The 24,988-nt window shown below is 32.1% G+C and overlaps 2 protein-coding genes across 2 annotated transcripts; both read left to right on the forward strand.

The window, feature by feature from the left end:
* On the forward strand, positions 1 to 8,524 carry LOC143064267 (alpha-ketoglutarate-dependent dioxygenase alkB homolog 7, mitochondrial-like). The gene is made up of 4 exons (XM_076236994.1): positions 1 to 405; positions 2,827 to 3,000; positions 6,613 to 6,737; positions 7,076 to 8,524. Exons 1-4 carry the CDS (start codon positions 112 to 114, stop codon positions 7,209 to 7,211), a joined length of 729 nt encoding a protein of 242 aa, XP_076093109.1. The 5' UTR covers positions 1 to 111; the 3' UTR covers positions 7,212 to 8,524.
* Positions 8,525 to 13,410: 4,886 nt separating this feature from the next.
* On the forward strand, positions 13,411 to 24,566 carry LOC143064273 (uncharacterized). Its single transcript, XM_076237007.1, has 4 exons — positions 13,411 to 13,829; positions 18,979 to 19,080; positions 21,788 to 21,844; positions 24,366 to 24,566. The coding sequence occupies exons 1-4, from the start codon at positions 13,494 to 13,496 to the stop codon at positions 24,474 to 24,476; spliced, it is 606 nt and encodes a 201-aa protein (XP_076093122.1). The 5' UTR covers positions 13,411 to 13,493; the 3' UTR covers positions 24,477 to 24,566.
* Positions 24,567 to 24,988: the final 422 nt, after the last annotated feature.

Here is a 24,988-nt window from a genome sequence, read left to right on the forward strand (position 1 = left end):
ATATAAAGCGCAGCGCTGATACAGATTCCAAGATGGAGATTTTTGTCAACAACTTTCGACTTCCTAAATGTATTAAACGGTTGTAGGTCATCCCTGCTTAAGTAGAAGAAAATGCTACGAAGCTATGGAAGGAAAATGCAATTAAGCAGATTGCTTAAGCCATTTACAAAGGTCAATTTGACTAATCTGTTTTCAATGCGGATAAATGAGGGCGTAAATAAAACAATTTCAAGTAATTATATAACGACTTATTATGATACTAAGGATATTTCTTTAGAAAAAGAAATTCATACCAATATGTTGGTACAAGAAGATTTCCTTAGTGAAAACGAAGAAATGTCACTTTTTCATGAAGTTGACCCATATATGAGGAGGCTTAGATATGAATACGACCACTGGGACAATGTAAGTATTGTCTATTGGGTACTTCTACTTCTACAAAATAATATGACTGGAAGACAACTTGTACCTTTTACAAAAATGACAACTCAAACTGTAATTATGATAGACCACTTTCGAGTTTGTCAGTCACTGGAAAAAACTTGTCAATTATGCGCGCCTTTGTGACGTCATTTACCAGATAACAGGTTGGGAACAAACCCCCTGGAAGGTGATTATACCTGTATAGAGGGATAATCCTTCTTTAGAGGGATAAAATTATCCCTCTATAGAAGGGTATTTTCGTTTGCACTGGATTTAAAGCAAATTAGGGCAGAATGGCATTTTCTAGTTATGTTGGCTATAATCTCTAGCATTATATGCATCAACATATGCACTTTACTAAAAATTGGGATAACCAGTTTTCTGCTAAAGTGACAAAACTTGCAATCTATTGTATACCTATCTGAACACCTGATCAACAACAAAAGGAATAGTTGACCTTTAAATTTCATGTTAAATCTAACAATAGAAATTCTGTTCAGTGAGGCATAAGTGAGTAGAATTTACCTGATCATCACAGCTTTCAATCATGGTGAACAATAGATTTTATATTTAGTCAGATAAGCATCAAACTGGGCATGTGCATATTAAATTAAGTACATCAATTGGTGCATCAACTGTTCCAGGTTACTGCCATAATAAGTAGAGAATGCCATAATCTGCCCTATTTTGATTTAAATCCAGTCTAAACAAAAATACTCCTCTATAGAGGGATAAATTTACCCCTCTATAGAAGGATTATCCCTCTATACAGGTATAATCACCATATAGAGGGTTTGTTCCCAACCTGGATAAAGGGGCCTGTATCCTTGCACTACAAACATTCATCAAGTGTCTTGGTGATCGTCATTGTGCAGGATAAACCAGGTTGTGAACAAACCCTCTATATGGTGATTATACCTTTATAAAAGGGATAATCTTTCTTTAGAGGGATAAAATTATCCCTCTAATGGCCTCTATAGAGGGGTATTTTTGTTTAGACTGGATTTAAAGCAAAGTAGGGCAGAATGGCATTTTCTAGTTTTATTGGCTATAATCTCTAGCATTATATGCATCAATAATTGCACTTTTCTAAAAATTGAGATGACCAGTTTTCTGCTTCAGTGACAAAACTTGCTATCTATTGTATACCTATCTGAACAACAACAAAAGGGATAGTTGACCTTAAAATTTTATGTTAAATCTAACAATAGAAATTCTGTTCAGTGAGGCATAAGTGAGTGGAATTTACCTGATCATCACAGCTTTCAATTATGGTGAACAATAGATTGTATATTTAGTCAGATAAGCAGTAAACTGGGCATGTGCATATTAAATAAGGTACATCAATTGGTGCAACAAGTGTTGCAGGTTACCGTCATAATAAGTAGAAAATGCCATTCTGCCCTATTTTGATTTAAATCCAATCTAAACGAAAAAAAAAACTCTGTAGAGGGATAATTTTATGTCTCTATAGAAGGATTATCCCTCTATACAGGTATAATCACCATATAGAGGGTTTGTTCCCAACCTGTAAACTAGAAACATTATTTTTTCCTTACATGTAGGTACCTAATCACAATTCTTTTATGATATATATATATATATATAGCAGTGCTGAATATCAATTATAAAAAAATTAATTTGCTGAATAGTTTGTGCAATTTAGCATTATCATTTATTCCACCAATCGCTCAACAAAGGAACAGAAGTGACGACACCCCTAAAATGATGTTTACTAAAACCAAACTTTTTGACGGATTTGCAACGAATTTGAAAGTTGTCTATTGAATGCATACTGATTGATACATGTTTATGATGTTATACATGTAGAGTCTTAGAAGGCAATATACTCCAACCTGCCTGTCCATCACTTTTTTGTATTTTAAGTATTTATTTATTTATCAATTGATACAAAAACAGATAAATTGGAGATGACTTGAAAAATTATTGTAATGATAGAATCAATTTATAATGATTAATTATTAGTTGTCAACTATATTTGAATTATACATGTACATTAAAATGGAAAAGTAGTGTAATGTTAATGATTAAAGAGTCACAATATAATTTTTTTTTAAATTGATACTAACAGGACTAAGGAGAAAAAGTAATAATTTAATCTTTAAATATTTTTTTTTGCAAGTGATTAAATAATCATAGCAGTTTTTAAGTAACCATTGCTGACAATGAATTTTGTTCAAAAAAATGTTTTTAATACATTCACATGTACCATGCATATCATGTTTGTAGTTAAACAATGTTAGATGTGATAGAGAAAAAGTACCAAAATTTTGCAAATAATATTTCATTTCATCATGTTTATAAAGAAAGATCAGTTCCAATGATTCTTTGTCAATGTTTGATTTTTTTTCGGGTCTTGACATGTAGTTTTTTAAAATGTAGGCAATCCATGGTTTTAGAGAAACAGAAAGAAGATCGTGGAATGAAGAAAACCAGAAAATTTTGAATAGAGTTAAAGATATTGCTTTCCCACCAGAGGTTCCAAAGTTAGCATACGTACATATTTTAGACCTAGAAAAGAAAGGATATATCAAACCACATATTGATGCAGTAAGGGTGAGTTGTTCTAAAGTTAACATACATGTGCATGTACGTACAGTGTAATCTTGTCTACGAACAGAAATGATATATAAAACCCTATATTGAGGCAGCCATGGCCCAGAGTAGGGATATGTTTATGTTTGACAGTTCGTTGATGCTGGTATTTTGTTTAACTGAAGTCCAAAGTAAGTGACAATACTTGACCTGAACTTCAATATGTTTTAAAACTTTTAAAAATCCAAAAAAATAATTTTGTCAAAATGTCTTGAAAATTGGTTTATTACTACAATAAAAAAAAGGATTATTTCGAATTCAACTACATGTATCTCATTGTACATGTATGATTTATATTTTTAACTAAACTGTAACTTTTTAATTTAATTTGTGCAAGCTTTCAGATGCTTTCTTGTAACCATATGACAGTTGGGATTTTACTTCGTCAAAATTATCTCCCCATTACGCCAGTTCATTTTCACAATCGTAGAAATGGAAGCCATTGTAGGGATGACATGCTTCCAATTTTGCTCTTGAAAACCGATAAATTTATCCACATAGCACCATTACGATCCTTATATGTCAGTTGTATTTTAAAAGAAAAATGTATCTACTAGCTAATGAGCACCAGTTAATGATCTTGTCTGCATTGGGTCAACTTCAAACTATTGTCTGATCGGTTGTCAGGTGGAATTTTTGAAAATTCTAAAACATTTAAAAAAAATTCTAATTAAATATTTCGTGGAAGAGCAGACTAAAAATTTTCAGTGGTGAAGATTATAAAACCTAGTTATCACACACAAAAAAAAATATTTTTTCAAAGATATATGCATTTTCATCATCCAACTTAAAAGACTGTCGTCAAGTACTTTTAGTAAAAAAATAGCTACATGTATTCAAACACACCTACTCTGTTTTTGTGATTCATTAGATGTGTATTTCACTTGACCCATATATTTCATCTTTTCGTACTGTGATTTTTTTATGTTATAAAGTCAACCTGTAGCTTTGATATATAAAAATGATAGAATCTGAAGCGAGATGATATATCAAATACTTTTACTTTGTACGTTAAAGGACAAGATATACACCTCAAACACACCCTATATAGCTAACATAGAAAGGTGCCCTTGATTTTCTCTTTTCGATACAATTGTTACCCATTTTTGGGAATTTTTTCTTGAGTCAAATAATGGAAGGACAGACACAAAAATTACTGAACTAAAAGATTGATATGTTCTCCGTACGAGGTAATTTTAAAAAAAATTCGGAGGTTATGCATTTTCTACATCCAACTTGATAGATACCCATGTCGTGGACTTGATATCTAATTGTTCTGCATTACTATGTAATAGATGAATTGAAAACTTATGCAAATGGTGTTTTTAAAATAAAACACTTCGTTATTGGGAAAAAAATTGTCGTTTTATTTGTTTCTATTAACTTTTAAAAATGTTGTTACTATAGTAAACATTACAGTGAGCATTTATCGCCTTTTCTAACAAAGAGCTTCGATTCTTTTGTTCTATTTTAACTGGGTTTCCGCCTGATGAAAGGTACAATTAGTTTATTTTCAACTTGGTGATTGTATGCAAAATAAAGGAGGGAAACAGTTTAGGTATTGTGAAATATTTCAGATTTTAGATTTAAACCTTTTTATTCCATCATAGCGGAGTGGGCATTAAGTTTTACCCTTTGTATATCCATTGCTACATATGTCCCAAAATTGGTTTCCATTCTCAGACTTTAGTTTGCCTCGTCGAAATGTTATGAAACTTATACATAATGCTTATTACCTCAAATTACAGATCAAGTTTCAATTTGGGTAGCTTCACTGTAACAATTCTAAAGTTATGCCCTTTAACAAATTTATTGTTTCCATTCTCTAACTTTAGTTTGCACAATAGCAAATGTTATGAAACTTATGCTTATTACATGTACAACAAAACTCAGATTAAGTACAAATTTGGGTTTGGCACTTTTACTGTTCTTAACTTATGTCCCTCAATTACTTTAAATGCAAGCGGGGGCATCATCTGTGTCCCATGGACACATTCCCTATTTATTTTATGTAAAACTAAGTAGTAAATCGGATTGAATTTATTAGATCAAGTAGAATGTAAGATCAAATTAAAGCTACTGTATGTGGCTGTCATAAAAATATATATCAAGAGTATTAAAAATAAAAATAGATCTGCTCCTTTTTTTCAACCTACAAAAAGCACTATAAAAAATATAATTTTTGACTAAAAAAGTTTGGCCTAGAATTTTTCATAATAAATGTAGGGGAGTTAATTTTTAAGTTAAACTGCATTAAGTTTATATGCATTAAGACTAATCTGCTCTTATAAAACAATATATTCTTCACTGTCTTATTCCTGACTTTGTACAGTTATTTGCAAATGATAGAATTAGAAATTGGAAGATGTTGTATGAGTGTAAATGAGACAACTCTCCTTCCATACATTCAATTGGTTAAAAAGTAAACAATTATAGGTCAAAGTACCACTTTCAACACAGAGCCTTTGCTCACATCGAACAGCAAGCTATTAAAGGCCCCACAATGACTAGTGTAATGTAGTGAACATGCTTTACAAATGTGTTTACCCTTATAACTTGTATAATGGTAAATTTAGTTCAAATTAACCATGCAGCTTTGGACAAATATACCATTAGTCAGTCCAGAAGTAACTTGTGTAACATCTTGGGGATGTCAATATCCAATATATATACTTGACTTTGTCTTATCATAGAGGAAAACTAACCTAACAAGAAATGGTATTTTACAGTACAATCAACAATTTTTTTTATACCAATCTGATATACAATGTACTAAATTATACATTGTATCTGTGTGAAAGTATTGTTGTAATTTGTAAATATGGAGTGAACACAATGCAAGAACGTCACTTAATTTCATATATTGTAAAGAGGAAACTTTGTGACTTAACACTTGTATGATCTTGTATACCTTGGCATTCTAGAAAGATAACATTTTAGAAAATGTATAAAGTTTTCTTCATTTATTCACATATTCTCGAGAGGTATAGAGAAATAACTAAAATAAATGTATTTATTAACTATCGATGGCACATGGGTTTGTTGTTATATTGGGAACATGTGTTTATGTTTACAATAATATTTAATTAATTTTAGCATAACAATAAGTCACCTTAACAAAGTTAAGAGTTTAAAGTTCTTTGTATGATAGCACAGACTGGTCATTTCGGTAAAAGTTAACATTGAAAATACATTTTCATAGCTTGGTCATTTGAAGCTCAGTCTTAGTGCAGTGAAGTTTATGAAATTATGGTTTTGTGATATGAAAGATTCTATTTCATTATTTTTCATTGTAGATATGTTTGTAAGACATGAATGCTGCAGCGGTCTTAGTGTGCTGGCAAAGTGATTTGAGGACAGTTGAATTATTTGATAATAAAACTTTGCTGCACTTGTCTAGGCGAGCTGTTTCCCATAGATATGTGTTTGAGTTTTTGTTCATAAATACTTTATTTGCGTTTGAGGGCACAAATAAGAAAATAAAGGCATTTAATATTAATGAATTTGATTTTACTTACAGTTTTGTGGTAATACAATTGCTGGATTAAGTTTATTGTCTTATTTTACTTACAGTTTTGTGGTAATACCATTGCTGGATTAAGTTTATTGTCTTCTTCTGTGATGAGATTGGTACATGATAAGGATAAAAATAAATATGCTGATATATTACTGAAAAGAAGGTCACTATACATAATGAAGTGAGTATGAAATTAAGAAATAGCTCATGATAGCCATGAATTTGTTATTGATTTTTTAAGTGCGATTCATTTATTGAGTGTGAAAATTAGTTTTATAAGACATTAACAAAGTGCAAAGATTTTGCATAATAAGTTATTATAATAACAAATATATCTTTTAACAATCCATAGTTTGAAAACCAAAGACAAAAGATTCTGATTATCATATCCAACTTTTTGTTAAAGTTGTATTATGATACATCAAATTAAAAAATAATGTTGTATTAGTATTACATACTTGATTGGCTAAGTTTTACATGTACTATAAAACAAGTATACATGGACTTCCTTTATTTCAGAGATGCTATAAGGTATGAGTACTCCCATGAAGTTCTTCCTGAAGCAGAATCTAAATTTAAAGGACAAATTATACCAAAAGACAGAAGAATATCAATAATACTGCGAAATGAACCGAATGAGGAGGACACAAAATAAATCAATATTTTATTTGACCAATGAAATTTGTGATCAGGATTGTACCTGAATGCTTTCTATGTCATAGTCCATCTGTACAAGCATTTCTGTACTTTATGTTCCAAACCAGGGGATAATTTTACACCATACATGCTAGTACAAAAAAGAGGAAGAAAAATAGCTTCTGGCAAGTCTGAAAATACCAAGAAATTTAGGCAGATTTTTTGTGATATGGAGATATAACAACACATAGAAAATGAAAGTAACCAAATTAGAGATTGATTGATTTTTGGTTGCTTAATGTCCAGTGGCAAATATTTCATGCATGTTCAGGACGGACCAACTTAGAGACACTGAGTTATACAGGACTTGACATCAAAAGACAGCTTTTACTGGCTTTGCTTACAAAATGAAGTTATAAATGTTATTGTATCGTCATGAAAAAGTGCATTTTGTGAATTTTTGTACATGTATTGGAAAAAGGGGAGCTAAGGATAAAGAGAATATTGACTGAGGTTTCAGATAACAATCAGATATGCCAAAAAATTGGAACTTGCAGAGCATATGTTAAGTGCACTAGGTTTTATAATAACTACCGATCTTTTGCCAAAAAATCTAGTCAATCTCCCATGTTTGGCATGGGGGACTTCAGTTAAGTTATGCATTAGAGACCAACATTTTTGTTGGAGAAAAGTTATACATTATTTTATTTTTTTTATCAAACAGCATATTTTTGGTAAAAGTGATTAGCATATCATAAATGCATTGAGTGATAGATACTTTCCCAGACATGTATGTTTTTTCAGATCCAGGTACTATTAATGAATGAACTGCTTACTCTATCCTCTATGGCAGTTAACTGATTGAAATGTTTTACTGTACAATAGTATATGATTTTATCCATGCAAAATGATTACTAATTATCTTTATCTGTTCAATACTTTTTAAAAAAGACTATTAATTTGTGACAATGTTCTTAGCAAATAAACAGAAATGTTTAGTGACTTATTATATTATTAAATTTGACATTCAGAATATGATAGGATATTACATGCATATTGAGTAACTAAAATATAATGTTAATAATATGATATGATATTCAAAGTAAGATTTTTAATATGATTGATCACAAAGAAACACATGTCTTCCACATTAATAGGAGAGAAGAGTACCGGTATTAGATTTCCAGTCATTGCATACTATTTGTTCATCTTGTAGCTGATTGTGTGGTTACAGTTTTGTTCTTCTTTGTTACATGTAAACATTTTTACTTTGTTGTAATAGATTGTAAATGTGACCATGCTATTAAAATGTATCTGATCAGTAAAATGAAATGTGTGTTATTTCAGTGACATTAAACCAACAAAAAACCCATAAAATATATTTAGAGGTCAAAACACATTACACAAAAAATAACCAAGAACATAAATCAAAACAATGTTAGAATACCATCACATGTATATCTGCTGTTCAAGCCATTTAGGTACATTTCAAGGAAATTTTAGAAGGGGGACTTGACACTGTTCCATTAATCTTGAAATGAGAGCCATTGTGTAGTGGTTAGTGCATCGGACTACATGTACTAACACAAAGGTTCCTGTTTTGATTCCCGTTTCTGGATGATGATTTCAGGGACTAAATTTTCGGATCCCCTTGACACCATTGTGAGTATTTTCTTGAGGAAACGATGACAGTCCATCGAAAGGGGACGATAAATGGCTGACCCTTGTAAGGAGAGAACCATATCTCTTGCACGTAAAAGACATCCTTGAAGATTTAGAAAAAGAGCAGGCTAATGCCACTACAAGGCAGCACTCGCACCCGCAAAGTGGAAAGGGATTAATATAAGTTTCAATAACTTGTTTCCCAATCCACTATAAATAAATATGTTTAAACTAATCTTGAAAGGGTCATTGTTGAGGATGGTTATCACCAACATTTGACTGGGTTGAACTAACTCCAAAATCAGTAGTATGGTGATGTAAGGAGGATGGGCAGGCAGAGAAAAGTTGGTACTTGATTTGTGTAGTCAACTCCTCCTTCGTTTTACAATCCAGATCCCTGAAACTTCACAGGAAAATTGCACATATGTTGAAGTTGAGCACCTGCTATTATGGGATTGTTTGAGGATTTTTTCTCATTTTTTTCCAGACTTTGGAACTTGGTAATTTTTCAGCAAAATTTATTCACAAATGCAACCAAGCCATTTGAGACTTTGATCAAATTTTGTCTCTCCTGAGACAAAAGTCACTGAAAGTGGGACAAAGGGATAGCTTTTCTGGTGACGGCAACAGTTCTAGCTTCAATGATTGTTTTTAAAGGATTCTGCTTAAGTTAATTAATGAGAACTACTTGTGATAGATCATTGGTATTTAACAGAAAGTTGCATTTATATCAGTATATCAGTTTGATGACTATTTTGAGGCTATGCTCCCTAGGACATGGTAAGTGACTTTGAATTATTTAGCAATTTTCAATGTTAAGTTTTCTACTTTATAAGTTAGTTTGATAGAACCTACTTGTGATAGATCCATAATATCTATCTGTTTACCTGTCTCTGTTGTCTGTTTGTTCATCTGTCTCTGTTGTCTGTTTGTTAATCTGTCTCTGTTGTATGTCTGTTCATCTTTCTGTTGTTTGTCTGTTCATCTGTCTCTGTTGTATGTCTGTTCATCTTTCTGTTTGTTGTCTGTTCATCTGTCTCTGTTGTATGTCTGTTCATCTTTCTGTTGGTTGTCTGTTCATCTGTCTCTGTTGTATGTCTGTTCATCTTTCTGTTGGTTGTCTGTTAATCTGTCTCTGTTGTATGTCTGTTTATCTTTCTGTTGGTTGTCTGTTTGTACATCTGTCTCTGTTGTCTGTTTGTTAATCTGTCTCTGTTGTATGTCTGTTCATCTTTCTGTTGGTTGTCTGTTCATCTGTCTCTGTTGTATGTCTGTTCATCTTTCTGTTGGTTGTCTGTTCATCTGTCTCTGTTGTCTGTTTGTACATCTGTCTGTTCATCTGTCTCTGTTGTTTATCTGTCTCTGTTGGATGTCTGTTCATCTTTCTGTCGGTTGTCTGTTCATCTGTCTCTGTTATCTGTTTGTACATCTGTCTGTTGTCTATCTGTGCATCTGTCTCTGTTGTCTGTCTGTTGTCTATCTGTTCATCTGTCTCTGTTGTCTGTCTGTTGTCTATCTGTTCATCTGTCTCTGTTGTATGTCTCTTCATCTTTCTGTTGGTTGGTTGGTTGTCTGTTCCTCTGTCTCTGTTGCCTATCTGTTTATTTGTCTCTGTTGTCAGTCTATTCGTGCCTCTGTTGTCATTGTTGTCTGTCTGTTCATCTGTTTATTATCTTTTTGTTCATATGTCTCTGTTGTCTGTCTATTCATCTGTCTATGCTTTCCGTCTGTTCCACTGTCTCTGTTGCCTATTTGTTCATCTGTCTCTGTTGTCAGTCTGTTCATCTGTCTATGTTGTTCGCCTGTTCCTCTGTCTCTGTTGCCTCTATGTTCATCTGTCTTTGTTGTCTATATGTTTATCTATATGTTGTCTATCTGTTCGTCATTCATCTGTCTCTGTTGTCTATATGTTGTCTATCTGTGTGTCCGTCTGTTCCTCTGTCTTTGTTGTCTGTCTGTTTATCTGTCTCTGATGTCTATTTGTTTATCTGTCTCTGTTGTCTGTCTGTTTATCTGTCTCTGATGTCTCTCCGTTCATCTGACTGTTGTCTATAGGTTTATCTAGTATATGTTGTCTACCTGTTCGTCATTTCTCTGTTGTCCGTCTGTTCATCTGTCTCTGTTGTCTGTCTGTTTATGTGTCTCTGATGTCTATATGTTCATCTTTACATCTTTGACAAAGATAAACATGCAAACCTTGACAAAATTTTCATGGGTTTTCCAATTAAGTTTTCGACGCTATCAATCAAATATTTTTTATTCAAAATTTAAAACTCTAAGGCAGCAACCATTTGATTTTCTGGGGGGGGCTATGGTTTTTTTTGGAAAAAAAAGTTTGTTTCCAGTTTTTGGAGAAAAAAATAATTTGTTTTTGATTCTGAGAAAAAAAAATTGTTTGTTTCACCCTCAGCTGCCACTATATGTAATGCTAAAATTGAAAGAAAAAAATTGTTTTCGACTTGTCGCGAAAAAAATAGATTGTTTTTCGCCGCAGGCGAAAAAAAAAGTTTGTACAGAAAAAAAAACCATAGCCCCCCCCCCCAGAAAATCAAATGGTTGCTGCCTAAGTATGGTGAAATTTAGATTCAGAATATTGTTTTTGCCATCTGCTTGGTTATAATATCTTTTTTCATCAAAATGGGGATAGGTATATTTTTTTTAGGGAAAAAAATCTGATCATACCTCAGATTGTTGTCATTGGACTGGTCAATGTTGCATAACATGATTCTTTTTTTTTTCTTAAAAAAAACCCCAACCAACTAAGTAATAGCCTAGTTCAGTTATTGTCGGTGTAAATGAATGTATTTTGACTTTGATCTTAAAGGCGTTCATAAAATTCAGTAAGGATTTGTATAGAATAGACTATAGAAAAGAATGGAATATTTTAATTTCCCAGTGGCGGATCCAGAGGGGGGGTTCCGGGGGTCCGCACCCCCCCTTTATTTTGGCCGATCAATGCATTTGAATCGGGACATATGTTTGCACCCCCCCTGCACCCCCCCTTTGCCCTGGGCTAGCACCCCCCCTTTCGAAAATTCCTGCATCCGCCACTGTTTCCCAAATTACTGGGACCAAACCAAATGGCATGCATTAGAAAATATGTTACAATTAATTACCATAATCAAGGATTTGTATAGTAAGATCTTACATTACAAATCATTGCCATAATTGATTATTACAAAAATAAACATCACAGTGTACATTTGAGTACTGGGATCTGTAAGAATCAAGCAGGCAGTGGCACATGAGGGGTTTTAGATTTGGCTCATTCTCAGTTTTTGAGTGTAATAAGTTATATCATTCACATTTTTGTTATTTTTTGAACCATTATCCATCTGGTTGCCATGGTAACAATTAGGTACTTGGTTAGGATGTAAATTCTGCTGATTTCAGGGCTAAACTAGTATGATTTCAACACTTTATTCTGATAGTTTAATATCTTTATAGGCATAAATAGTTAGGCAGCAACCATTTGATTTTGTGGGGGGGGGGGGGGGCTATGGTTTTTTTTGGAAAAAAAAGTTTGTTTCCAGTTTTCGGAGAAAAAAATAATTTGTTTTTGATTCTGAGAAAAAAAAATTGTTTGTTTCCCCCTCAGCTGCCACTATATGTAATGCTAAAATTGAAAGAAAAAAATTGTTTTCGACTTGTCGCGAAAAAAATAGATTGTTTTTCGCCGCAGGCGAAAAAAAAAATTTGTCCAGAAAAAAAAACCATAGCCCCCCCCCCAGAAAATCAAATGGTTGCTGCCTTAGTACATATTGTTGGATATAGTTTATTGTTTGAAAACTGATATGATTAAGACATTTACAAAAAAAAGCTCTGTTGCCATGGTAACCAACAAGAAATCACTGATTTCACTAATTTTTCCATATCAGAAAAATATCATTATATTTTGATTTTTTTTGTACATCCCCCAGTACTATTCTACTAAAATAGTATCTAGTTCTCCTTAATAATCAAGAAAAAGGAGTGCTTTTTTTTAAATTTTTATTTATTTTAGCCCCTGTTTTAAAAATGTCAATTTTCGATATTTTTTGCTCAATTTTGAGACAATTTCAAAATTTTTAAAAATATTTGAAAAATTCCCACAATTTTACAACTATGAATAGTGACACTTATAGAAGAAAAATGTGCAAATGTATCAGTTAGTTCCTGTTGTATATGTTTCCATATTGAACAAGGTATTTACAGAGTGGCAATATATACGTTCAGGACCTTACATAATAGCCAATTTTACAACTTTTGAAAATTTCAATGGATGCAGAAAATTAGCATTGTCAGAGTCAGAACCTACAACAATATATATTGTGAATGCTCAATAAAAGAATAAAATTACATTCATTCTCAAATTTAATTATAAACTAGACTAAGTCTTAATATACAAATCCTTAAATTCATTCATATTCAGTTATGTGTACTCTTAAATATTTATAATTTTTAATTCTGTCTTCGTTATTTTTGTTGAATGTTTGTGTGTTTTTTGTTTGTTTTTATTTTAAATTGTGGTCTGGGTTCGGGAATTGTTACGTTTATTTTATCATATCTTTATTGTGACCTTGACATTGAATGAAATCTTTTACGGTTTCCGAGCATTCGCTTGAAGGGCAGTGGTAAAAACATCACTGCATCTCTAAAAATGGAAAATAAAAACCTAGAAAACGTCCCAGGACGGAACGAAAAACCATGGGAGCTGGAAAAAAGAATGGAAACTCATTTTCGACATGCCAAGAGTCGATATCCTGCAATGAATATAGAGCCTATGGCTTATGAACGTGAACGATTGTCAGGCAAAGGGATGACTGCAGAGGACCGGGCACTGAGAAAACAATGGTTGTTAGATCAACGTTTAGCACCACATGAACCCCCAAATTCAGTCGTTGCGTTGGAAACCATGAATCTTCCTGTCAATCCCATTAAACGTGTGTTTAGAATGCCAATGGATGCTACATTTAGAGCTTTGGCTCCAGTACTTGTGAGTTACCAAATAAATATACAATTTAATTTTTTACTAAAAATCTGGGTTTTCAAAATACCTGAAATTAGATGAAATCCAGTTTAAAGACAGAAAGTCCATTATTATTTCTGGTTCTAACATTTAGCAGGCAGAGGTTTCATACACTGTCGTTAGCGCTATCTAATAATAGATTATTACAGTAAACAAGTATGAGATTGATTTAATAATTGTTATTTAGAGCTGAAACATGTAGTATAAAAAACAAGGACATAACATTAACTCTTTTTAACTGACCTAGTCCTATGGTCTAATGCCTTAAAATATATATTTATTAAATGAAAAACACATTTATACACAGAGAGTTGAAGGCATATGGACAATACAAGTCAATTTATGCAAAAATTATAAAATATTAAGACAAGACTGGAAGATATAAAAACATTTTAAAGAAAATAGAATTTGTTGTAAATGTAGAAAAATGAGATAGAAATTGAATTACATTAATTCTTAATTAAATGTGACAAATGCCACATCATTGAACATTGAAAAATGATTGAAGAAAAGAAATTTTTAACTTCATATCTAGTAAAGTGAACTAAGTCTAATTTGTTTGCCTCTCAGTCCTATTATTTTCTTTTAAAAATGATTAATCTGTATCAAATTTTAATGGTACAATTATGCATTGGTTTAAGAAAAAAGTAAAAACACAAAAATACTGAACTCCGAGGAAAATTCAAAAAGGAAAATCAAAAATCAAAAGGCAAAATCAAAAGTCCAAGCACATCAAACGAATGGATAACAACTGTCATATTCCTGACTTGGTACAGGCATTTTCTAATGTAGAAAATGGTGGATTGAACCTGGTTTTATAGCTAGCTAAACCTCTCACTTGTATGACAGTCGCATCAAATTCCATTACATTGTCAACGATGCATGAACAAAACAAACATACTCAAAGAGTAAAAATGTCAAAAATAGGGGTACAACAGTCAATATTGTGTTATCATCTTAATATCACTACATAAACAACAAATGTAACAAAGTAGCACAAAAAGGCATACATCAAATTCAACATTCTCATTTTGCTTTTCCTATACGGCTGAATTTATCTATGTAAAGTCTACCCATAAATGAAAGAAGGTTTTCATTACTGGTGTAAAATTGCGCGTTTGAAATTCGCACAGGTAGACATAAAAATAATTTGTCGTATGACGGCATACATAAATGCAGACTCACATAAAGTAGATATAACAAAAAACAGACTTACAGTAAAAATAATAAATAAAATAATGGTGTGGTTCAAAGTATGACGGGATACATAAGTACAGTTTCACGTCAAATACGGCTGAATTTATCTATGTAAAGTCTACCCATAAATGATAGAAGGTTTTCATTACTGGTGTAAAATTGCGCGTTTGAAATTCGCACAGGTAGACATAAAAATAATTTTGTCGTATGACGGCATACATAAATGCAGACTCACGTAAAGTAGATATAACAAAAACCAGATTTAACAGTAAAAGTAATAATAATAAATAAAACAATGTTGTGGTTCAAAGTATGACGGGATACATAAGTACAGTTTCACGTCAAATGTATATCATAAAAAACAGACTAAACAGAAAAAGTAGTCTTATTGAATAAAATAGTTTTGTCATTCATAGTATGTCAAGATCCTTAAGTAAAAGTAATATCAATAAATGAAATAATTTTGCCGTTCAAAGTATGTGGTTTTACATAACCACAGAGTCACTTCAAATGAATATCTAAAAAAGACATATAAAAGAATACTATAATACGTAATTAAGATGATAACAAACGTCAGTACGCAAAATCTATACTTCAAGACCATCTTGTATTATTTGTGAAGTTGATACGGAATATTTATCAACAAGTTCTGGGTATCTTCCGATGAACTTTTTTAGAAAAAGGACGAGACGTTCTTTGACATATCCCTGGTTCATCAATTTTCTGCTCAGACACTGGTGACGTTTTACAAAGTCTGAATAGGAGCTGCAAGCTCTTGAATACCTAACAAGTTGGGAAATGTATATTCCATATGCAGGTGAAGTTGGTATATTACTACTTAGGTGGGGGAAATTGATAATTTCAAAATTAAAATCGTCTCGTTTGTCATAGATTCTGGTACTGAGATGACTGTGTATGTCAAATTCGAGGTACAAGTCTAAAAATGAGGCAGAGGAAGCCGTGTCTGTGGTCTCTTTAATTTCTAGTTCTGGTGGGTATATTAATGGAATCCAATCAGAAAAGTTCGGATTGTTAATGGAAAGAACATCATCAATATATCTGAAAGTGAAATTAAATAACCTGGCTTCTTTGATCTTCTTGTTTTTGACAAGTGTCTGAAGGAACTCCGATTCATATGAAAATAAGAAGAGGTCGGCAAGGAGAGGCGCACAGTTCGTTCCCATAGGAATGCCGACAATTTGTTGAAAAAGTCTACCTCCAAATTCAACAAATATGTTGTCAATAAGAAACTCCAGCATACTGATCACTTGTTCCTCTGTGTAGTATGTTTTACCCTTTTGTTCCTTATTAACAAAATATGCCTTGTGGTATCCCAAAGTGATAAATTTATAGCGTATGCTACCATTTTTATGATGAAAAGCATTGTGAATTATTTCTTTTAGACGGGTTTTCAATTTCACATGGGGAATGGTTGTATACAAGGTTGAAAAATCAAAAGTTTTAATAGAACTAATTTCAGAAAAAGACCGAGATTTAAAGTTATCCAGAAGTTCTTTAGAGTTTTTCAGAATCCACATATGGTTAATACCACTACGTGAGTAAACAGTTTCACAGTATATCTGAAGACCCTCTTTAACTGCGGACAGAATTTTAGTCAATCTAATGGACAATTCTTTAGTAGAACAAGCAGATGAGCCGGCAATGTACCGTTGTTTGTACGGAATTTTGTGAAGTTTAGGTATCCAATACAAACAAGGTAAGTCCTCCGATTTGTTGTTCAATGCAATGTTCATAGAAGCCATGAAGGACTTATGATTCGCCAAAATCTCATCCTTGTCAAATGATATGTTTTTGTATGTGGGATTACCTGAGTGTTCATTTATTCCTAATTCTTTTATAAGACACTCGTAGTAATACGATTTACATACAAAGACAATATTATTTGAAGCTTTGTCCGCAGGCACAACAACATACTTATCTTGAAGAGATGATAGACATTTCACAGCCTGTTTGTCACTGAAAATGGACTTAGGTCGATCATTCACACAGTTTTTCAACTTATGAATGCGACGTTTTATCAGAGACCTGATTGTTTTGACCCATTCTGACAAAGTGTCCAGTTGAACTTCTTCTCGCTTAGCCCATGCTCTGGCGTAGTTCTCAATGGAATCCATAATTATTTTGAAGTTATGGTTCCAATTGATGTGTTGGGGTTCTCTAAACTTAGGACCACGAGAAATCACCTTTCGGAGATTTTCATGTTGAATTATGTTTAGATCCCCAGTAATAACATGGCCAGAGGGGCTGTAATTGTAAGGCGAGTTGGAACAGTCACATGTCAGAGGTTTATTTAGGTATTGTTCTAAATCAAGGTCCTGTAATGCTTGTTTATAGTTAAAGATTTTGGGTGCAATGGTTTTGGTGTAACTGTAGGATACAATAGGAACAGACTGATTTTGAAAATAAATAGGAATTTTAGATGTTACCTCCTTGTGATGTAGAACGTTGCTGATGTTGATTGCATCAATTCCTCTATTGTTAAAGTGAACAGGAAGGAATTTCCTCTTTTCCTCATGTAAAGGTTCCGATCTTACTGGTTTAAAGAGACGGAAAAGAGCTACATCACAAATTATACTGACAAGTCTGTATATTGGAGAAAATGTATTAGTACCTCCTTTGTCAAGTGCATAATCTCTCAAACATTTTAGAAAATTAACCGGCAGTGAAAAAAGAATAGTTCTAATGTAATGTAACCCTAACGGATGATGCAGATGAGAAAGAAGGTCATCAAAGCTTCCAGAGGCCGATCTCGATTTGGAAGACTTTTTTACATTAGGCCGATGGTAACGTTTTTGTCCATGACTACGTTGGTTTCGTAAGGTAGTATTAAATAAACTCATTACATTAACATCACTGCAGGCTGGACTTGACAAATTTCCTACTCCTTTGACATTATCATTGCAACCATATGGCATTGCAGTACCTAGTTCCCTTATCCAGAAATTTTCTCTATCTTTTCGGAAATCCAAAAGGAATCCAAAAACAAATAATTTAACAATAGTCTATAGCCAATTACTGATTTGTTTCTGTTATTAAACAATTTCAACATATGCTGTTTCCCTAAAAAAGTTGTCAACTGGAGACTGTTTCTATAATGTCCCAAATGGACTGCTGCCCACTCAAATCATCATAGGTTGAACATAATACATTTGTATATATAGGTTTTTTAACCAATATTTATTAAGATATAACTTGATACATGTATCTTAAATCTTTAGAATAACAAAAGATATAAAAAAAACTGGCAAATTATACTCATTTTACTTTCTCTTTCTGCTAGCTCTTCACTGATATAAAATTTATTTCCCTTCAAAGCAATTCATATGGATGGATCTTTACAGGTCAATAACAGATTTGACAATAGACTATTATTTGAGAGAAAGGATATTATGGACACGTTTACATTCAATTATTAACAGATATTTTCAAACACATGTATATGGCACAAGTGGTATATGGGTCTGTGCCTTTGGGTCTAGAAATGAAAGTAATAAGGTTTGCTTTGAACAGCCATTTTCTTAATTGATGATTTAGATGATGTCTGTAGGTCATGTAGGTGTTATCTTGTAAAATTTACAAAAAGCCAAAAAATAGTAACCTGAAATGAATTAACAACAAATATAAAGGATTTATTTAGTATTGATGTATATAAATATATTGTATATGAACTTCCTCCAAAGCTTTTGGACTCAAGAGTTGATTAATATAAGGTGTGTTTGGACCATTGCTACCGAGTAGAAAAAAAAATCCTTAAAGAAAATTCTGTTATAAATAACACAGTGATACAGCTGTGTAATAGTCATATCTATATATTCAAAACATGTACAGGTATGAAAGAAACAGTTAGATTCTTTAGTTTGAAATGTTATAGGCATGATATTTTATTTATTCTTTGCAGGGTCAGGCCAATGCCACAGGTCTGAGAGGGATTGTCCCAAATGTTCTCAAGGTTTCAGCTGTTATTTTGGGGGTATTCTATTATGCCAAATATGCAGAACATGTAAGTTTAAATAGAAATTACTCTTTAAAATGTACTGTAATTACTGTTATAACTGTTATTACTGTTACAAACTTTCATCTAGTTCACTTTGTCAAATACATAATTATACCCCACGCAACGAAGTTGCGGAGGGTATAATGTTTTTGACCCGTCAGTCCGTCTGTCAGTCCGTCCGTCCGTCCGTCCGTCAGTCCTGTTTCTTGTCATCGCAACTCCTCTCAAACCACACAACAGAATTTCACGAAACCTTTTCAGATAATAAGGACATACTATGTAGTTGTGCATATCGACGGGAAATTGCGATTCAATTTTTTTTCTAGGAGTTACGCCCCTTTGAACTTATTTACTTTAATGTACTACTGCAACAGTTTGTCATCGCAACTCCTCTCAAACCACACAACAGAATTTCACGAAACCTTTTCAGATAATAAGGACATACTACGTAGATGTGCATATCAACAGGAAATTACGATTCAATTTTTTTTTTATTGGAAAAGAAGAGGTATAGGGTAATTGCACTTAAGACAGACAAAATTCTTATTATATGATAGCATGAAATACTAGGAAATAATCTGTATACAAAATAAATCCTGTAATAGGATAGTATGAAATACTGGGTAATAATCAGTATACACAAAAAATAATACCATAGGACAGTATAAAATACTAAAAAGTAATCAATGTATACACAAAAAGTTGTACCATAGGATAGTATAAAATATTTCAGAAGTAATTAGTGTATACTCAAAAAGTCATTCCATAGGACAGTATAAAATACTAAGAATAAATCAGTGTATACACAAAAAGTAATACCATAGAACATTTAAAAATAGTAAGAAGTAATCAGTGTATACACAAAAAGTAATACCATAGGACAGTATAAAATATTTCAGAAGTAATTAGTGTATACACAAAAAGTCATTCCATAGGACTGTTACAGTATAAAATACTAAGAAGAAATCAGTGTATACACAAAAAGTAATACCATAGGACAGTATAAAATAGTAAGAAGTAATTAGTGTATACACAAAAAGTAATACCATAGAACAGTATAAAATATAAGGAAGTAATCAGTGAATACACAAAAAGTAATACCATAGAACAGTATAAAATAGTAAGAAGTAATCAGTGTATACACAAAAAGTAATACAATGGGACAGTATAAAATAGTAAGAAGTAATCAGTGTATACACAAAAAGTAATACCATAGAACAGTATAAAATATAAGGAAGTAATCAGTGTATACACAAAAAGTAATACCATAGAACAGTATAAAATAGTAAGTAATCAGTGTATACACAAAAAGTAATACCATGGGACAGTATAAAATAGTAAGAAGTAATCAGTGTATACACTAAAAGTAATACCATAGAACAGTATAAAATATAAGGAAGTAATCAGTGTATACACAAAAAGTAATACCATAGAACAGTATAAAATACTAAGAAGAAATCAGTGTATTACACAAAAAGTAATACCATAGGACAGTATAAAATAGTAAGAAGTAATCAGTGTATACACAAAAAGTAATACCATGGGACAGTATAAAATAGTAAGAAGTAATCAGTGTATACACAAAAAGTAAACCATGGGACAGTATAAAATAGTAAGAAGTAATCAATGTATACACAAAAAGTAATACCATAGAACAGTATAAAATATAAGGAAGTAATCAGTGTATACACAAAAAGTAATACCATAGAACAGTATAAAATAGTAAGAAGTAATCAGTGTATACACAAAAAGTAATACCATTGGACAGCATAAAATATAAGGAAGTAATCAGCTTATACACAAATTCATACCATAGAACAGTATAAAATACTAGGAAGTAATCAGTGTATACACAAAAAGTAATACCATAGGACAGTATAAAATAGTAAGAAGTAATCAGTGTATACACAAAAAGTAATACCATGGGACAGTATAAATAGTAAGAAGTAATCAGTGTATACACAAGAAGTAATACCATAGAACAGTATAAAATATAAGGAAGTAATCAGTGTATACACAAAAAGTAATACCATAGAACAGTATAAAATAGTAAGAAGTAATCAGTGTATACACAAAAAGTAATACCATAGGACAGCATAAAATATAAGGAAGTAATCAGCTTATACACAAAGTCATACCATAGAACAGTATAAAATATTAGGAAGTAATCAGTGTATACACAAAAAGTAATACCATCGGATAGTATAAAATATTCGGAAGTAATCAGTGTATACACAATAAGGCGGGGGCCTCAGTGGCCGAGTAGTCTTAAGTTGTGACTACTGTAATCACTATCCATTCAACACTGAGGTTGTGAGTTCGAATCCTTCTCATGAGGTCGCACTTGACTCCAATCTAAATTGACTTAGATTGTCACTTTTCCTATCAAAGGTCAATGGTTTTCTCCTGGCACTCTGGCTACCTCCACCAATAAAAACGTGACCACGAAATAGCCTTAATGCAGTGCTTAAAAGTGGCGTTAAAACTCAGAATAAATCACAAAGAGTCATAGGCCTAGGATAGTATAAAATATTAGGAAGAAATGAGTGTATACACAAAAAGTAATACCATAGGATAGGATAAAGTACAAGGAAACCCAGAAATAAAAATGATATCTACAGATAATGTGCAATCATTCTTTTGATAAAAGCTTGAAAACCTCCAAAAAAAAAGAATAAAGATTATTTAAAGTGTTAATACATTGTATTTGTAGAATTGGGAATCTCTTCGTGGATGGCATGTTTATAGCAGTAAACCAAGACAATTATATGTAAGTACAGTTCCCATACTCTACAGTACTGATTTTGTGTGTCTCAATGGTTGAATGGTACAGGAAGTTGATTGGAATTTATTTGGCAGATACATCTACCATTCATTTTTTGCCATTATTAATGAGAATCAAGTTGTACTCATGTCAGCTATGTGAACAATTATATTTGAATTTAGGTGTAATTCAAATGTAATTGATTACATTACATTTAATTAGCAAACTAATACCAAAAGTAAAATCACAAAAATTCAAAATGGAAAGACCCTTATTTAATGGCGAAATCAAAAGCTGAAACTCACCAAACGTATTGATAACAACTGTCATATTCCTGGCTTGGTACAGGCATTTTCTTATGTAGAAAATGGTGGATAAATCCTGGTTTTATAGGCAGGTAAATCTCACTTGTATGACAGTGGCATAAAAATCAAGTTATTTAATCTATTTCATTTTGAAGTAATCAATATTACTTGCATTATCTCCTTTATAAAATCTGGATCAAAACTTTTATGCTTAATGGTGATTGTCAGAAGCTCCAGTGAACTTTTCTGCAGAATTCTTTCAATTATAATACAGACCTTTCACCATGAGCGCATGATACGCCGATCGCTTTTACAACACATAAAGTTCTATAACTCCTAGATGTTACATTAAAAATTTATCAAAAAACTATAAAGGGAGGTTATTTTAATAGATATAAAAAAGTCACTACAGTTTCATGCTCAAAGCACTTTTCCTGTTAACAGGGGTATAAAAATTGAAAACATTACATAGACATGCATATCATTATATATGATATAAATGATGAAATATTGCCTTATAAATCAAACAGTTGAACTTGAAATAGAGTCCCATAATAATAAATTTAGAATGACAAACTGGAATATCTTCAAATTGGAAGGAACCTTATATTATACAATAATTATTTGTACCAATCCAACCACAATATAATAGATATAAGAAGATGTGGTATGAGTGCCAATGAGACAACTCTCCATCCAAGTCACAACTTGTAAAACTAAACCATTATACAGTCTTCACGCTGAATGGCAGCCCAGGCAGCCCAGGCTTGTAAAATTTCTCTCGGGCCTGTTAAAATCATATCTACAGGCCAATAGAATCTAATTAAATTTTTTCAAAAATTGAGCTCCGGGCCTCTAGATTTAACAGTTCATCGTGAAGACTGATTATATAGGTCAAAGTACAATCTACAACAAGGAACATCAATACAAGCATTCATATGTTAGTATGTCACTTGGGGAAAATTGCCTTAAAGTAGATCTGTCTGTCATAGTCCTTTAATTCAGGGTTGGCAAAGTATTACCCACCCGGGAGGTTTTCCCGGGCTGGGCAATACTCCCAGAAATGGGTAATAGTGGGCATTACTGGGCAATATGATTTTTTAAGCTTATTTTAACATAAAATAGTAAAGACTTGTTATAGTTTCATAGTATAACAGCTAAATATATACTTTTTATACAGATAACCTAGAAAATTCAATTTCATTCTCTTCTCTATTAATTTTATATGTAGGCAGAATACAAGATTTGCACATTTAAAGATACCTTTTAATTACCAAGTATTGTTTCAATAATCCAAATTTTGAAAAGGCATTTTATTGCAGTGTTTAAGTGAATTGTTAATTTTAATTGTTATACATTCATATTGCTAAATAAACACCCTACAGGGTCATGCCATTAACACTTATAAAATTGAAAGGACTGATTATTGTTACATAAACAAATCTGTGTTCTAATCTGAATAATTACTTATTAATAAGTGACAGTACATATACATTATTTAAATGTGATGTTTTTTTACTAAATGTGATGTTTTTTTACTACATGTAATTGTTAATTCTTAATAGGAGCTATATTCATTTGGAAAAAAAAAATGATTTATTTGCTTTCTATTGACAGTTTGCCAATCTAGACAAATGCTAAACAAACAAAATAGGGTATAAATATCTTATTAAATAAATTGCATTTGTGTTTATCACTGAATCCTCTTTAAAATTCAGACAAATATTTTATATTACCCAGTATTGCCCAGTATTTCCCACTAAAACTCAGTAAAACCCGGGTTTTCCCAGTATTTCCCACTGGGCTGGGCAATACTCATAAAACCCGGGTTTTTGCCAACCCTGCTTTAATTATATCACAAAAAACAGAACATTTTTAAAATTGATATGATATATAGATGTAAGAAGATGTGGTATGAGTGCCAATGAGACACCTCTTCTTCAAAGTCACAATTTATACAAGTAAACCATTACAATAGGTCAAAGTAAGGTCTTCAACACTGAGCCTTTCGTCCCAATTATATTCAATATAGAAATGTTTTTTTTAATGGCATTCTCTAGTTCTTGTATGTTGTGTAAACGGACAGATAGATGGACACACTGAGAATGATATACATTATAATACCATATGTCCCATCTATGAAGAAAGCAAATTAATTAACCCAGTAATTGTGGTAAATTCTTTCTGATACCAGTATATTAATCCGCATGTATCTTTTACAGGGACGTGAGGTACCTGTGAGAGATCATAATGATTTTGCCAACCAAGGATTTAAGGAAAGGAAAGTACTTCTAGGAGGAAAAACTAGTTTTAACTCTGATGTTGTCATTTAATTATTGACATAGACTAGATTGTATTTAAAATTTATAATTGTTGAAGTATGAGTGTACAATTAAAGTATGTTATTAAAAGATATGCTACAATTCTCCTTTATATGATAAACTTTTGCAGCTTGATATATTGTATTGATAACAGTGTATTTTGGCATCCATGTATCTTGTGTTCTTGTATAATTGGGTTGTTGTCTGATCGAAGTGTCTACCCCACATTCATTCCAAAATGTATTTATAAAATGGGTGATCAAAAATTTGTTACTTTTTATGCCCCACCTAGGGGCATTTTTTTTCTTTGGTCTGCATCCGTTTGTCTGTCCTGCATCATGTGCATCAGGTTTAAGTTTTTGGTCAAGATAGTTTTTGATAAAGTTGAAGTCCAATCAACTTGAAACTTAGTGCACAGGTTCACTATGATGTGATTTTTTTACTTAAAATTCTGAATTTTGACCCCAATTTCACCATCCACTGATCATTGAAAATGATAGTGCGAGTGGGGCATTCATGTACTA

Source organism: Mytilus galloprovincialis, chromosome 1, assembly GCF_965363235.1.
Source record: "Mytilus galloprovincialis chromosome 1, xbMytGall1.hap1.1, whole genome shotgun sequence".
Lineage (NCBI taxonomy): Eukaryota > Metazoa > Mollusca > Bivalvia > Mytilida > Mytilidae > Mytilus > Mytilus galloprovincialis.

Excerpts from the sequence above, each read along its gene's own strand:
- LOC143064267 (XM_076236994.1), top strand. The coding sequence starts at position 112 with ATGCTACGAAGCTATGGAAGGAAAATGCAATTAAGCAGATTGCTTAAG. Across the intron at positions 406-2,826 it reads AATACGACCACTGGGACAAT|GCAATCCATGGTTTTAGAGA; the intron begins GTAAGTATTGTC and ends TTTAAAATGTAG. Across the intron at positions 3,001-6,612 it reads CACATATTGATGCAGTAAGG|TTTTGTGGTAATACCATTGC; the intron begins GTGAGTTGTTCT and ends TTTTACTTACAG.
- LOC143064273 (XM_076237007.1), top strand. The coding sequence starts at position 13,494 with ATGGAAAATAAAAACCTAGAAAACGTCCCAGGACGGAACGAAAAACCA. Across the intron at positions 19,081-21,787 it reads ATGCCAAATATGCAGAACAT|AATTGGGAATCTCTTCGTGG; the intron begins GTAAGTTTAAAT and ends TTGTATTTGTAG. Across the intron at positions 21,845-24,365 it reads GTAAACCAAGACAATTATAT|GGACGTGAGGTACCTGTGAG; the intron begins GTAAGTACAGTT and ends TATCTTTTACAG.